At 35.5% G+C, this 16,479-nt stretch overlaps 4 protein-coding genes across 4 annotated transcripts in view; all 4 read left to right on the forward strand.

Annotated features, from left to right (window-relative positions):
* Cbr-ugt-58 overlaps positions 1–1,281 on the forward strand; it is a gene marked incomplete at both ends in the record, with an annotated part of 5,866 nt that extends 4,585 nt beyond the window's left edge. Inside the window, one exon of the mRNA XM_002629677.2 lies at positions 966–1,281. Coding sequence (XP_002629723.2) covers positions 966–1,281 — 316 coding nt within the window. The remainder of the gene's footprint in view (positions 1–965) is intronic.
* Positions 1,282–1,635: 354 nt separating this feature from the next.
* On the forward strand, positions 1,636–4,443 carry CBG00953 (the record flags this gene model as incomplete). The annotated part of the gene is made up of 6 exons (XM_045241672.1): positions 1,636–1,708; positions 1,757–1,998; positions 2,983–3,567; positions 3,672–3,844; positions 4,183–4,184; positions 4,292–4,443. 6 exons carry the CDS (start codon positions 1,636–1,638, stop codon positions 4,441–4,443), a joined length of 1,227 nt encoding a protein of 408 aa, XP_045091698.1.
* A 3,230-nt stretch (positions 4,444–7,673) lies between these two features.
* Positions 7,674–12,018, forward strand: CBG00952 (the record flags this gene model as incomplete). Its single annotated transcript, XM_045241673.1, has 8 exons — positions 7,674–7,777; positions 7,820–7,951; positions 8,629–8,725; positions 9,599–9,745; positions 9,976–10,055; positions 10,105–10,163; positions 11,018–11,240; positions 11,847–12,018. 8 exons carry the CDS (start codon positions 7,674–7,676, stop codon positions 12,016–12,018), a joined length of 1,014 nt encoding a protein of 337 aa, XP_045091699.1.
* Positions 12,019–12,358: 340 nt separating this feature from the next.
* Positions 12,359–15,552, forward strand: Cbr-zfp-2 (the record flags this gene model as incomplete). Its single annotated transcript, XM_002629674.1, has 7 exons — positions 12,359–12,428; positions 12,476–12,563; positions 12,631–12,764; positions 12,859–13,139; positions 13,679–13,927; positions 14,919–15,199; positions 15,384–15,552. The coding sequence occupies 7 exons, from the start codon at positions 12,359–12,361 to the stop codon at positions 15,550–15,552; spliced, it is 1,272 nt and encodes a 423-aa protein (XP_002629720.1).
* Positions 15,553–16,479: the final 927 nt, after the last annotated feature.

A 16,479-nucleotide genomic window follows, 5' to 3' on the forward strand; every position in this document is an offset into this window, starting at 1 on the left:
TGTATACTAGCAGAAAAAATGACAAAAAAAACCTGAAAACTCCATTAAAAAACACCAAGGATCAAGAAAAAATTCAAATTCGCGCGCTTCTTCTCACCGCGAGGACTAGAAAACTCAAGCTCGTCCCTAGGTGGTGTTTTTCTCAAAAAAGTAATTTTTCCTCTTTTTTTTCTTCATTTTTAGGTACAAAATGTAAAATTTTAGCAATAGAGCGCACTTGGAATTTCGGAAATTTTGAAAATTTACAAAAATTCAGTTTTACAAGGGAACCACAACACCTCGCCAATTCAGATTTTGATGAAAATTTCAGGATAGGTAAAGGATAGCCCATCTAGACACCTTTGACAATTTTAGAATCCGCTCGCCAGTTTCAGCCAAGATATTTCAGTTCAAAATTTTAGTACTGAATTCAGTTGATTTGCATGCTTTGCCACACATTCCATCACTGAATTCCTTATGAAATGATATCAGAAAGCGCCTAACATCTAACCGCCTTTTGGTCTCTGTGGAGAGTGTCGGCGGCGTGGTGTCGGGGATGCGGTCTGCGCCAGTAAGCTGAAGCTGTAGGTTCGCACCCGCTCGTGGTTTTTCTTTTTTTTTCTTTTTTCCCTGATTTTGCGACGTTCTTGGATCCTGCTGGCATGATTTTCCAGTTTTTATCGGTTGTAGAGAGTAGCGACAACATATAGAAAATTTTTTTTTTCAAAAATTGCAAAAAATTTTGAAGTCCTCAATCACTGGAATGTATTAGTTTTGAAGCGTTTTCGTTGGACCTATACGGACCATGATTGAATAATGAAACGTATGTAATCAAGAAGTAGATCACCACTTCTTAAAAATTGACTTGGAAAAGATTCTGAAAAAATACAAAAAAATGAACTTTTTTTTGAAAATCTTTCAATAATTCGGCAATAGAGCGCGCTTGAGATTCCAAAACATTCAAAATTTCCCAAATTTGTTTCCAGATACAAAAAAGAGATGCTCATCTTCCAAGACATGGTCATCGATGTCCCATACACCGAACTCTACCACGCCGCCTTCTGGGTGGAATTCATCGAACGTCACCAAGAAGTTCCCCATGCGAGAAGCGGTGCCGACCATCTGAATTTCCTACAGTACTTCCTGGTCGACGTTATCGCCTTCTTCTTCTTCGTCATTTTCTGCACATTATCCGTGATTTTCTACGCAATTCATACCGTAATCCGAACGATTGGTTCGGTGATCAATGGAATTCGAGGTGTGCCGAGAGTGAAAGTTTCAAAGGGAAAAAAGACAAATTGATTTTTTTCTTGCTCTTTTTCCTGCCTTTTTAGAACCTTTTCTAGCCGTTTATATGTCTGTTCCTGGCCCTACGGGTTTTATTTTTTCTTTTTACATGATAAAAATTGATTAAGTTGGATTTTAAGCTGAAAACCCCGAAAAATCACTGTGAAAAATATCGAATTCGAAGTTCGCGCCGTTCTAATGTTCACCATTGCGGACCTAGAAGCATTTAACTCGACGCGCAAAAATGATATGTGGATTTTTGTGGATTTTCAGATGCTCTTCGCTGGTTTTCGGTCGATTCTTCTTGGATTTTTCGCAATTTTTTAGAATAACTTTTCATTCATTTTTTCTCATTTCTAGCCTTCGAAGATGCTCTCTCGGCTCGCCAGGACCCAAATTTCCCGGTCCGCGCTTCTCAGTCAGACTCGGCAACTTTCGTTTGGTGCGGCTCGTTTTTTTCCCCGATTTTAATCAATAAATAGCTTTTTAGACCTCAACGAAACCCAAAAAGAAATTCAAGCTGCCGCTCTGAAATTCTCAAAAGAGGTTCTAGTTCCAAATGCGGCGAAATTCGATGAAAGCGGAGAGTTTCCATGGGAAATCATTCGTCAGGCGCATAGTTTGGGGCTGATGAATCCGCAAATTCCGGAGAAATATGGCGGTCCTGGAATGACGACGTTGGAGACGACGTTGATTGTGGAGGCGCTTTCATATGGATGCACTGGGCTTCAAGTACGGGAAAAAAGGATCTGATAACCTACTTTTATTGATTTTCATGTATTTAGACAGGAAATTTCTGAAAAAAATCCTCAAAATCCATTTTTAGCCGCCAAAAAAGGTTTTGAGAGGTTCTGTGATGTTTTACATTTTTTCCAAAATGCGGAAAATTGAAAAGAAAATCCGAAAAATCGGCAAACACCAAAACATTCCTAAATAACAAAAACTTAGGAAATTCTTTGAAAATCACAAAAAATTGCTTCAATAAGTCATTGCTGGAATCTTTTTTGAATTCCCGCCAAAACGCAAAACTCCGAAAAATTATCGCGTCTTGCGATTTTTTCTTTGATTTTGGGCAAAATTTTTAGAACTTTTTAGGCTTTTCAGCTATTTTTGAAAATTCTTGTTCGATTTTTCCGAATTTTTTGCCTGAAATTTGACTAGATGGTGTTCACGAAGATTACTGTAGAAAGCTAATTTCCCTTTGTGGTTTTTTTGCAAACAAAAAAATTTGCAATTTGACGTGATTGTGTTTGCGGAAAAAAAACTACAAAAGGAAATTACAGTAATCTACAGTAATCCAACACCATGCCATCAAATTTCAGGTAAAAGAACTCGGAAAAATCGAGAAAGAAACTTCAAAAATAGCTGAAAAACTTGAAAATGTCTAAAAATTTTGTAAAAAAAACTAGAGAAAAAAAAATCAATTTTTCTCTCTCGAAAAATCGCAAAAAAAAAACGCGATTTTTTGGAGTTTTCGGTTTTCCAGAACCTTCCAGCAATATCCAGAAATGACCCTTTGAAGCGAGTTTTCGAGATTTTACAATTTTTTTTTGAATTTTTACTTTGATGCTGTACGAATCTACCTATTTTACAAACATTTTGATGTATTACAAATTCAAAAATTTTCTCAAAATCCAGTTTTTTGAGCCGAAAAAGAAATTTCAATCAATTATCGATTTTAGACTATTCCATCTATTCCACAGCATCATTTTCCAGCTCGGCATCATGGGACCATCCCTCGCGATCGCACCTGTCTACATTGCTGGTAACGAGGAACAGAAGAAGAAATACCTCGGAGCTCTTGCCGCCGAGCCCATCATTGCCTCCTACTGTGTCACGGAGCCAGGAGCCGGATCCGACGTGAATGGTGTAAAGACCAAATGTGAGAAAAAGGGAAACGAATACATTATCAACGGGTCGAAGGCATGGATCACTGGTGGAGGGCACGCCAAATGGTTCTTCGTGTTGGCTAGATCCGACCCGAATCCTAAAACCCCGGCTGGAAAAGCGTTCACAGCGTTTATAGTCGATGGAGACACGTCTGGAATCACTCGTGGCAAGAAGGAGAAGAATATGGGACAGAGATGTTCGGATACCAGAACTATCACATTTGAAGACGTTCGTGTGCCAGAGGAGAATGTTCTGGGACCGCCGGGTGCTGGATTCAAGGTCGCCATGAGTGCATTCGATATGACTAGACCTGGAGTGGCTGCTGGAGCATTGGGATTGTCATGGAGATGCTTGGATGAGTCGGCAAAGTATGCATTGCAGAGGAAAGCATTCGGAACGGAGATTGCTAATGTAGGTGCAGACGAAAAATTGTGGGGGGGGGGGCTTTGTTTTGATCTTAAATTTGGAAATTTTGCATATATGATCTGAATTCCACTCTAAAACCAATCTTTCAGCACCAAGCCGTCCAATTCATGCTCTCCGACATGGCTATCAACCTAGAGCTGGCTCGTCTGATCACATACAAATCAGCCACCGATGTTGATAACGGAGTCCGATCCTCTTACAACGCATCAAAAAGTGCTTCGCAGCGGATACCGCGAATCAGGCGGCTGCTAATGCTGTTCAGGTAGGTCGATAGCTTAGTAGAGCGAGATTGCTCTAGCCTAGCTACAGTACCCGCGGATAAGGTATCCAAAAACGTTCGTTTTGGTGGATTTTCGGCCATTCTGACCATTTCCAAGAGTCTGCAGCTTAGTCGAGCTCCAGACTCAAAAAAATGGTCGAATTTCTGGAAGTTTAGATTCAAAAATCGGGAATTTTAAGCAGAAAGCCGTTATGATGGATTCTATTTTCATGAATTTTCATTTCGCGAATCTGAATTTTTTTCGAAAAAAATAGTCAATTTTCTGGTATCTCGAAAAATCACAATTTCATCAGAAATCAAAAATTTCTCCCACTTTTTAGATGTATTCTGCGATAGTAAGCGTGCTCAAAATGACAGTTCAGTAGAGCGAGATTGCTCTTCCCTAGCTGGAAAATCTTCAAAATTTCCTTTTCTTTCAGATCTTCGGAGGCAACGGCTTCAACTCGGAATACCCTGTCGAGAAGCTGATGCGCGACGCCAAGATCTATCAAATCTACGAAGGAACGTCCCAAATCCAACGCATCGTCATCTCCCGCATGCTTCTTGGCCACGTGGCACAGAATGGTACTAGCCGAATGTGAAAAGTGTTTTAACTGATAATTGTGTGATAATTTTCATGTACAATTTCACCCGAATTAAATGAGTGTAGCTTTTTTTGTAAATTATAAACCGATTTTTGATTTTTTTTCTTTTTTTTTTTTCAAATTTACCCCTCCAATAATGACCATGAGACTCCTGTTTTAGGTAGATTGGAATCTGTCTTCTTTCCCTCTGACGTCACATTTTTTTCTTATTTTTCAGTTTTTGGGGGCAAAATATGTTTGCGGAAGTGTATATAACTTTTTGTGTCTGATGTGATCGGTGTTTTAGATTTTAATTTTTTTTTAAATTTAAAATTTAAAAAATTAGGCTCCCAAATTTTCTGTCTCCTTTTTTATCTTGTGACCCAAAACTCGAATTTTGTGATCATCACAAATTTGAAACCCTTTTTTTGGAGTACTAGTATTATTTATTTTGAAAATTGATCTCTGAAAATTAATGGTCCAAGGGACCAAAAATCGATTTTTTGGAGTTTTTGAAAAAATCTAAAATTCTGAATGCCTTCAGAAGGCCATCAGCGTCACTTTCTCTTCTTCATTAGTTCCAATTTTTCTTTTCTCCCAAATTTGTTTCTTCCCACCGACCAAGGTCATTCTTCTATTACCCCGTCCGTTTCATTGGTCAACGTCATTTGGTATTGGAACCCAATTTGTTTGGCTTTAATTTTTCCAACAATCTGGGAAAATTGATTTTTAGATTTTTCTGGAATTTTCGCCGACCAACTTGAAATTCCCTCTATTCATTTCTAGATTTTCAGGAATTCCGATTTTTTGGAATTTGCAAAAATTTGAATTTCCTAGATTTTTTGGATTTTTTGAAAATTGTATTTCTCTATTTTTTTTTTGAAATTTGGATGTTCCCCAAATTCTGAATTACGGATCAAAAAAAAATCTGAAATTTTTGGTTTTTGATGGAATTTCAGATTTTTTGAATTTTTTGGAAAATTTTTGATGAAACTTCTAGTTTTTTGGATTTCCGGAATTTTATAGAAATTGGGAATCTTCAATTTTGGAATTTTAAGAGTTTCTAAGAGCTTCAAACTCCGAATTTTTGAGTTTTCTGAATTTTCAGAATCTTTGGAGAAATCTGATTCTGATTGTTTTCGAATTTCCTAATTTTTTCTGAGTTTTCAGAAATTCTGGACCTTCTGATCTTCCTAAATTTTATTTGAAAAATTCTAAACATTTCAAAAACGTGAAAATTCCGAAAATTCGAAGTCCTCAAATTTTGAAAGTTTTAGAATTCTGAAAATTCTAAAAATGACAAAACGTTCAGGTACAGAAATCCTGCAGTAAAAATCTGATTCTGAGTTTTTTTCGAATTTTCAAACTTTTGGGTTTTTTGAATTTGAAGATTTCTGAGTTTTTGGAAAATCTGAATTTTCTGAACATTCTAATTCTCAAACTTTTTGTACGGGTACAGTAAGTCCTACAGTAATCCCAGAAAATTGATTTTTAGTTTTCATATTATGGCAGCTAGTGAACTTTCAAAGACAATAAGGGTTCCACTATGATCGACATCTTCTGTTTTCAAATTTTTGGATTTTCTGAATTTTCAGAATCTTTTGAAACGTTTGAAAAGCTTTTTTTTTCAATTTTCAAATTTGTTTTTTTGCATTTTCGAAGATCAAAAAGGTTCCACTATCATCATCCTCTTCTTCTGTTTAAACTCTATACAAAACAATAAATCAAAACCGTTTAACAACAACAAAACAACATAAATAAACAAGAAAGTGATGTGTTTGGTCGTTCATCTCTTTTTCTCGTCGTCCCAAGACTTACAAAACTAGAAGAACCTGTTTTTTTCTTCTTCTTCTTCTTCTATTTGTCTGATTTCTCTGCGTCTCTTCATCTCTCACCTGGTCACACATACACTATTTTTTTTAAAGTTTCCCTGTCTATTCTTATCGATCCTCTTAGATTAAATTTCTCACCGATCACCTAATTTTTTCTGACTTGTGACCTTATATGGTCATTGCTAGATGAACATAGGAGGATTTTTTTTCGATTTTGAATATATATTTTTCTGAAACGCTGGCTCGAATTTTTGAGAAAAACTCCAGGAAGATTCAGAGAATCCTGGAGCACATGAAAATTTAAGAAGTTTGGATTTTTGAGATCTTGATATTCATGATTCTGAGAATCTAAGAATCTAAGAATCTAAGAATTTTGGAAATGTTGCTAAAAGTTGTTTATGTATTTTGGCTCCTTCTTAATAAAATGGAAGTAGAACGTCCTTTAATCAAATTTTGAGAAAATTTGAATTTGGGATTTGCAAAAAAAAATTGAGAAATTCGAATTTTTTGGAATTTTTAGAGTTTTGGGAATTTGAGAATCTTCAAGCTCTGACTTTTTCATAGATTTTTGATTATTTAGATTTTTTGGAATCTTTAAATTTTGGCTAAAAATTAGGAAAAACCTGTATTAGACGGGCCACTTTGATAGAAGAGCCCCTCAATTGAAGGGCCCTCCGAGAGGGACTCGGAAACAAAGAAGGACCCTCTGTAATAGAAGGGCCCCCTGTAATAAGAGGTCCCCCTGTAATAGAAGGGCCCCCCTTCAAAATGTGTTTTAAAATCAGAAAATTTCCGTACGTTTTCAGTGGAAAATATTCCGGGAACTACACAATTGAATAGAAATTTGTTGAAACTCTATTTTTCGATGAACATCTTGCTAAATTTTGGTGAAATTGGCAGATTTTCATGAATTTTGAACGAAACTTTGTCGAATTTTTCGATGCTAAATTTTGGAAAAAACTAGCCGGAAAAATAGAAGGGCCCTCTCTAATTGAAGGGCCCCTGTAATAGGAGGGCCGGCCCTTCTAAAACAAGTTTTACAGTATTCTGGATTTTCATTAATTTCCAAAGTTTTGAGATTTCAAAATACTGATATATTGCGAATTTCAAATTTGGAAATTTATGGATTTTTCGGGATATTGGAATTTCCAATTCTTTTTGAAAATTGTGGTTTTTTATCATAGTTTCTGAGATTCCCCGAAATTTGAAGATTTCGATTCCGATTCCTTCTGAAAATTCCAGATCTCCGAAGTTCAATGAAAACTTGGAAATTCCAAAATATTGAAAATTAGAAATTCTGAAAATTCGAAAAAGATTTCTGAAATTATTCTTCTCCATATAATTCTGATTTCAATTCAATTTTTTTTGTTCAAGCTTAAACAATTTTTTTTAAAAATATCCAACAATTTTTGCAGAATGGCAAATCACGACATTTGTACAAAAACCATGTGGGCGTTATCAGTACCCCTAGCGGTTCTTCTAGTCCTATTCATAGCGCTAACTGCATATGCCACATATAGGTACAGTAATTCTACAGTAATCCCGATATTTTAAATGTTCAGCTTCCACATTTTCGTCCCGTTGGCACCGGACAACGACATTGATTGTGCTGAAATGTTCAATAAGTCATCTGAAAATTATTTGAGCTATATCGAAAATCGAACAGTTTTAGTGCCGACTAGAAATGATAAAAAGTGAGTTACAGTAATCCAAAGTTTGAGATTTTCAGAAAAAAAAACTAGAAATAAGATATTATTCTGAAATTTTTCAAACTTTTAGAACTTTGAAAATTCCAAAAAAATCTGAATTTCCAAAATTTTGAAATTCGGAAACTCTGAGGTTCTGAAACTCTCTGAATCTCTGAAATTCTGAAATTATGAAATTCTGAAATTATGAAATTCTGAAATTTTGAAATTCCAAAATTCTGAAATTCTGAAAATCTCTGAAATTATGAAATTATGAAATTTAAAAATCCAGAGATTTTGTAATCCTGAAATTTAGAAATTCTGAAATTCTGAAATTCTGAAATTCTGAAATTCTGAAATTTATAAATCCAGAAAGTTTGTAATTCTGAAATTTAGAAATTATGAAATTCTGAAATCCTGAAATTCTGGAAATCTGAAATTCTGAAATTCCAAAATTCTGAAGTTATGAAATTATGAAATTATAAAAATTACAATCCACAGCCTGAAAATTCTGATTTCCGCCTCTCGGACACTTTCAATAGTATAATCCTACTTTCTCGATAACGAGTTTTGGACTCCTCGTGGACAAGTTGTGGCGGGAAATTTGAAATTTTTCGAAGTTTCGACATGCTTATACTCATTGTGAAGCTCTCGAAAAGCCTCACGTTGTTGAATTGAAATTCCAGCTGCTTCCAAATTCGACGCCGTCGCTATCTTCCATCAGATATGCCAAAATCGATGGCTGGCAATCATAATATGTTTTTCATTCGGGTTGTTAAAAAAGTGAGTGAATTCAAAATTTAGTATTTTTATCAAATTCAGCTCAGCAAGAGCTTCGAAATGAATATAAATATAACCTAGATTCGAAATTTTGGGTCACACCACGAAAATTGTTAATTTTTGATTTTTTCAAAAAGTTCTACAGTAGCTTTCTACATTATCCTTGCAAAATCACTATTTTCGAAATTTAGTTACATAATATTATTCAGCTTCTGACTGGCTTCAAAATGAGTATAAACACGCCTAGGCTCCGCCCACTTTGAAACTTTCGGTTCAAAGGCGCATGGACCACCAGAAAAATTATTTAAAAAAAAACAAAATTTTCAAAAAGTAGGTGATGATTATATTCATTTTAAAGCTCTTGACAATATAAGTACGGCAAAATTATTTTATCCAAGTTTGGGTCCAAAATATGAGAATTAGGACATAGTTTCGAAAAATTTCAAAAATCATCAACTACAAATTAAGCTTATAATGCACTTCAAGATCAATTTTATTCAATTTGATGTACATATTTTTATTTGACTTGTTTTGAGCTTCAAAATGAGCGTAAACACGCCTAGGCTCCGCTCACTTTGAGTTAAAGGCGCATGGAACCCCAGAAAATCAAAATTCAGCAAAGTAGGTCATGATTATACTCATTTTGAAGTTCTTGAAGAGAAGAATTCGAATATGTTATTAAAAAAGTACAATTTTCAAAATTCCAGGATTACGATTTCGTGGAAGAGGTTCTCACAATGATGCATTCGCCGATTCATTTCTTCTGCTTCCCAATTGATATTTCAGCGGATCCCATTTTTAAAGAAAGAGTGAGAAAATCGAAAAATCAGAAATTCAGAAATTCAAAAAAATCTGAAATTCCCAAAAGATTTCCAGATGTTCCGTCTTGGCGACTGTATGGTCAATGTCCTAGTGCCTCGTGAACTGTTCAACACTTCGACCGCCCATGGAACGCTCAGTGCTCACCGCCGGTGCTTAAAAGAAATCGACGAGTTTGATTGGAAGCACGCAGTCATAACAGCGGTTGGTAATTTTTGAAATTATGTTGAAAATTGAATTGGGCCTGTTATAAGCTTCAAAATGAGTGTAAACATGACCGACTTTCTCAATAACGAGTTTTGGACTCCTCGTGGAAAAGTTGTGGCTGGAAATTTGAAATTTTTGGATTATAGGTCATGTTTATACACATTTTGAAGCTTGAAACGAGCCAAATTCAATGTTTAATCAATTTTTATGTAATTGGATTTTTGAAGGAGCACGACATCCCTCTACATAGCACTAAATTTTTGTCCAGACGTTCCAGAAGGTTGAGGGATATGGTAGAAATTAATGGGTAAGTAGCAAATTCGCTCTGATGAGAAAATTTAAAATTCGATTTTCAGAGTTCATTTCAAGGAGGAAACATTGTTGAGTGCTGATCCAAACGATACTTCTAGTCAATGTGAGTTTCTGAATATCTAAATTACAGAATTTAAGAAATTCAGAGTTTCAGAGTTTCAGAGTTTTAAGAATTCTAGGATTTCAGGAATATTGAATTTTTGGAGTTTTTGAATTTCAGAATTCCAGAATTTCCGAATCCCAGAATTTCTAGACGGGAATTTCAGATTTTCTGCATTTCAGATGTTCAGAATTCAAAGTTCTTGGAATTCTAAGTTTCAGAGTTTTTGAAGTTCAGAGTTTTTGGATCTGAAAAATTTTAGATTCTCAGATTTTCAGAATTTCCGATTTTTTGAAATTTCTGAATTCCTGAAATTTCGAATTTCTCGAATTTCCGAGTTTCCGGGTTTCAGAATTTCAGAATTTTCGATGCTGGGAATTCCTGAATTTTTGGAATTCTTAGTTTCTGGGTATCTGAAATTCTGATATTCTGAGATTCTGAAATTCTGTTATTCTGAGATTCTAAAGTTCTGAGATTGTGAAATTCTAAGATTCGAATTTTGAAATTCCCGGAATTCAGAATTTCTAGAATTCTGAGATTTCGAACTTCTGGGTTTCTGAATCTAAAAATTCAAAAATTCCAGAAATTCAGAATCTCAAAATTACCAAATATCTGATTTTCTGGAAGTCGGAATTTCAGAATTTCCAATTGTCTGAAATTCTGAACTCTAAAATTCTGAATTTTCTGATTTTCAGATTTTCTAAAAATTCTGTGTTTCAGAATTTCTAGAATTTGTGAAATTCTGAATTTCTGGATTCCTGAATTTTTTGAAGTCGTCCTGTTATGGATATCTGAAACTGAGATTTTCCAAATTATCTCGAAAATTCTAGAAATCTGAAAAGTTCTCATTTTTCCAGTATACCAAGTCTCCCGAAACTGGATCCAACACCTTTGCTCCATGGCAACAATTTCGCATTCTCAACACAAAACCCTGTATAATTACCTAATGAAAACCCCAGACTTCAATTTACCAAGTGATGAGCATCGAGAAATTCATGTTCTAGAAAAAGGTTGTGACACAAATCAGTACGACGTGGATGGGTCCTGTTTGTACGCGATGCAGGACTTCCCGGCGATACGGTAGGTCCAAAAATCAGCAATTAGAAGATGTTTTGTTGGAAAAACCGCTTCAAAAAGCCATGTCTGGAAATGTTTTTTGAATTCCCGCCAAACTGAAAACTCTGAAAAATTTGCGATTTCGGAGAATGATTTTTTCTTCGATTTTTTGCAAAACCTTTAGACCGTTTCAGGGTTTTCAGCTATTTTCGATTTTTCGTTTGAAATTTGACGTAGACATCTAATTTCCTTTTTTTTACTGTAGACATCTAATTTCCTTTTATAGTTTTTTTGTTGCAAACACAATCACGTCAAAATGCAGAAAAAGCTACAAGAGGAAATTGGTTTTCTACAGTAATCTACAGTAATCTTCACAAACACCATCCCGTCATATTTCAGACAAAAAAAAATTACGAAAAAAATCGAAAAAGATCTCTTTATCATCTTTAAGAATCGAAGAGAAAAAACCTATTTTTTCTCGAAAAATCTCTTATTTTTTGCTGTTTTCAGTTTTGGCGGAAATTCATTTTTTCTTTGTTTCTATATGAATCTACACAGTTTTCTACACATTTTAATGCCTCAAAAACAATAAAATTTTTTAAAAAATTCTCAAAAAATTGAATTTTCCAGAAACACCACCCGTCTATTCATCCGCGCCGACCCGAACTACGACTTTGGATTCATCCAATGCGTGCATGAAGTGGTCTTCGAGAGAACCTTTTTCGATCCGATTTCCAATAAAAATGCCATGAATTATCTTTATGGATCTCATAAAAATCTGATAAATGATTATAGAAATTAGACATTTTTCTTGTTTCCCTGTTTTCCCAAATCGTTTTTCCGGGTTTTTTTTCCGTTTTCTTGTATTTTTTATGCGGGTTTTCTCTTATTCTCTCTTTTTTAATCAAAAATAAAGCTGACTTTCAAATAAACATCTGAAAATCTATTTTTTAAATATAAAAAACGAGAGAAAAGCCATTTCCGTGCTAATGCGAGGAGACACAGACTGCGAAACACAAACGACACACCGAAATCTCGCATGCGCGCGGTGTTTAGCGTAAATCGACACCACCTGATTTTAATCAATTTCACTGGATTTTTCACTAAAAATCCCTATTTTTCTGTGATTTTTGAAAGCAAAAATGGAAGAATTAATGCTGGAAGACCCAAATGCAACTGTACTATACGAGGAGGAAGTTACAACCGCAACGGGTAGAGAGATTTGATTATTGGAAAATTTTGAAAAATTTAAAATTCAGATATTTCCACCGACATCCCGTCGACGAGTCGAGCATGGAGCAATGAGAAGCCGCTGGGCTACGAGCTAACAGATACGAAATGTTTTAAGTGAGCAAAAATTTTTTTTTGGCGGGAATTCGAATTTCAAAAAAAAACTGAATTTCAAAATTTCAAGAACACCGAGTGGAGTGCAAAAAACCGCGACGATACCGAGAGAAACGTTGTCAAAAGAGCCGCTAATAACCGAACAAGTCGTCGAAATGGACGGAGAATATAGTATGGAGGGCTTGGATATGCATTATGTGCCTAGTAAGTGTAAAACCACCTAAGGTCGTTGAAAAAACTTTAGAAATCGAAGAAAGGCGTTTAAAAATGCTTTTAAAATCATTAAAACAATTTCCAGACACATCCACGTCACAAGCTCCGCCCCCTACAGTAGCCCCTACAGTACCCGCACAACCTCAACCACTCCGTCGGCTGGGAATTCGAATTGGAGAACGAATCCTTCGATTCAAAGTAATCAACGCGTCCGACGCGCCAGAAGCCCCTATAGACCCCTCTGTGGATGGATGGATTGCTGATCCGAAGCCAGTGACGACGCCCAAATCGCTAGCTGGACTGTATCATTGTACTCAGTGTAAAACGTATTTTGGCAATAAAGAAGTCTATCAGAGGCATGTGTTGGTGAGTATATTGATGGAATTTACCGTAAAACCTGTATTAGAAGGGCCGGCCCTTCTATTGCTCCAAGGTACTTCCGGAAGGGCCCTTCTATGGCAGGGGCCTATTTCATTCTCCCGGCCAGTTTTCCCGAAATTTCGAAAAATTCGACAAAGTTTCGTTTTTCATGAAAATCTGGAAATTTTCTGATTTCAAAACACATTTTGAAGGGGGGCCCTTTTTCACAGAGGGCCCTTCTAATACAGGTTTTATGGTAAATGAGATATTTTCAGAAAAGAGGCAAGAATTTTAGAATTTCAGAAATTTCAAAATTTGGGAGAAATGCAAAACTTGAAAAATTCTAAAAATTTCAATTCGAGATTTCGAATGATCAGAATTTCAGAAAAAGTAAAATTTTGAAAGTTCCAAAATTCTGTTTGAAGGAGGGCCCTTCTATTACAGGAGGTCTTCTATTACGGGGGCCCTTCTATTAAAGGGGCCTTTCTAATACAGGTTTTGCGGTAGTCCCTCCCATTTTCTAACCTAAAAATTCTCAATTTCAGGACTCGCACGGCGATCCCCGACCATTCCGATGTTTCAACTGTGGAATGCGATTCGCCAGCAAGACGTCGATGACACATCATCTAAAAGATCATTCGCTTCTAAAACCCATGTATTCGTGTGATTATTGTCCGAGAATCTTCTCGAAACTTCAATCCAAACTACAACATCACAAAATGCACTTCACGAGGAGCACTTGCCGACAGTGTATGCGATTTTTCACGACGGAGGAGGCGTTGACAAATCATGTGGTTAGTCATTTTACTCCTGAACATAATCGGAGCTTTTTGAAAATTCGGGGAAAAATCTAAGAATTTGAGCGACAAAATTCGAAAATTTGTGTAAAATTAAGCGATTTCTACGGATTTTTGAACCAGAAAACTTATACTTCTAAAAAAAAATTCAAATTCGAGTAGAAAGTTTTGAAAAAATTGGATGAGAGAATCTGGAAATTTTGTTAGATTTTTAAAGACAAAATTGGAAAGATAAGGTCAGAAAGTTGAATATTTCAGCCGAAAATCTAGAATTTTAGGTTTGCAGTTCAGGAATTTCCAGCGGAAAGCCATCATGATGGACTCTGGTTTTCATGTGTTTTCAGGCGTAAATTTTATATTTTCAGCCAGAAAATTTTAATTTTGTGACCTAATTTCTCCTTTTTTTAAATTAAAAATTTGGGAAATAAAAAACTCGAAAATGATAAAATTCTGAAAATCAGAATTCCTGAAATCCGGAAATTCTGAATTCGGAAATTCGGAAACTCAGAAACCCAGAAACAGCGAAATTCAAAATTGCTGAAAAATCTGAAAATCAGAAATTCGAGAAATTCAGAAATCGGAAAATTCTAAAATTCTGAACTTTTGAAATTCTGAAATTCAAAAAATTCGTGAATTAAAAAATGCAACGTTTCTGAAATTCTGAATTTTGGAAATTTTGAAATTCAGAAACTGAAAAGTGCAAAAATTCTGAAAACCTGAAATTCGGAAATCGGAAAATTCTTGAATTCTGAATTTCAGCAAATCAGAAACTGTGAAAAAAAATTCAGAATTCCAGAAATTCCAGAAATCTGAGAAGCTCAAAAATTCTGAAATTTGGAAATTCAGAAATGCAAAGATTTCCGAATTTCTGAATTTCCTAATTGCTGACTTTCAGATTTCAGAATTTTTGATTTTCCGAATCTTCGAATTTGTGAACTTCTGAAAATCAGACTACGGTAGTCTAGCTTCAACAGATAAGCAATTCCAGAACACCGCCCATCCGCCGACATTTGATCAACAGCCACCGACAGAAGAGCTCCTACCGAACGGCAAAACGGCTCGTTTCAATTGCACATTCTGTAATTTGCGATTCCATTTCAAAAAGGACATGTTGGTGCACGAGAGAGTTCACACTGGCGAAAAACCGTACTCCTGCGGTTACTGTAACAAATCGTTCGCACAGAGTCAAGCACTGACCGCCCATATACGAACGCATACCAAAGAAATGCCGTTTGGATGTGGAAAGTGCTCGAAACGGTTCAGGGATAAGTGAGTTTTGGTTTTTGAAATAAGGAAAATGACCTTAAATATTGAAAAATTGGATATTTTACACCCAAAAATCTGAAATTTATACCTCAAAAGCCGCTAATTTCAATCTGAAAAAATGCCGTTTCAGAACCGCGACGTTTTAGAACTGATCATTCCAAAACTGTTGCAAAAAACATTTTTCCAGCTCATCTCTACGAAAACACGAGCTCGCCGTCCACACGGACCATCCGATCGTCCGTCCGATAACCGGTCTCTACAGTGAGGAAATTCAAAAACAGGTGGAAATTCAACGAGAACAACGCAGGAAACAAGAGATGATGATCTCCCAGAGAGCCCCTTTATTTCGAATGTGATCCCTTTTTTGAATTTTCCAACTTTTTCCATTTTTTCGGTTCAATTTGTCTCAGAATTTGTCATATTTTCCCACCCGCTGTCCTGCTCATTTTCTCCATTTTTTTTGTGATTTTTTTTTCAAACTTTCCCCCGTCTTTCATCACTTATAAAAACTGTCATAACTAGTTTACCAATAGAGCGAACTTTACAAAAAAAAGAAGTGCGATGGATGAGCAATCGTGGGATACACCCGAAGAGTGTAGAGAAAAATATCAAATTTCAAGAAATACGAAAAAGTGTCTTTTTTCTTTTCTAATTTTTGATCGTTCTCCGTTTTGCACTTTTTTGTCTTATTGATTTTTTTTTCAATTTATCCTCAACAATTCGAATACTCTGTGCTTCAAGTTTGGTGTTTTTTTTTTGCATACAGGAATTTAAAAAATTAGGTCGATTTGGGCGGAATCGATGACTACTAGGGATTTTTTGATCACTGAAACGACGAAAACATTGAAATCACAAAAAATTTGGCGAGAAAAAAACTATAAAACTTTATTTCAGGTTCTAAAATTCCGTTTTTTTTCGAAAAACCAAGGTCGCCGAAAAATTAAAGTACATAAAAATAAAATGGCCAAGTGCTAGAAATATAAAAAAGATTCTCTGAAAATTCTCATTTTTTTAAATTTTAAAAATATTTAAAGGTGGTGTGCGGCGAAAAATTTTATTGCTTTATTTTGTGCAGAAATCCATGTAGATTCCCATAAAAATAAAGAAAAAATTCAAAAAAAAATTCCTTCATTGAGAAAAACGGCATCGAAAAGTCAAAGTGGGATCCGGTGGCCTAGCGGCCAGGTGTGAGTTTTCTAGGCCAACTGCCGGTAAAAGCGCGCGAAATTCGAATTTTTATTGATTTTCAGTGTTTTCTCAGATGTCTTTTGAAAATTTCAAAA

This window comes from Caenorhabditis briggsae (assembly GCF_000004555.2).
Source record: "Caenorhabditis briggsae complete genome, chrII, whole genome shotgun sequence".
Taxonomy (NCBI): domain Eukaryota; kingdom Metazoa; phylum Nematoda; class Chromadorea; order Rhabditida; family Rhabditidae; genus Caenorhabditis; species Caenorhabditis briggsae.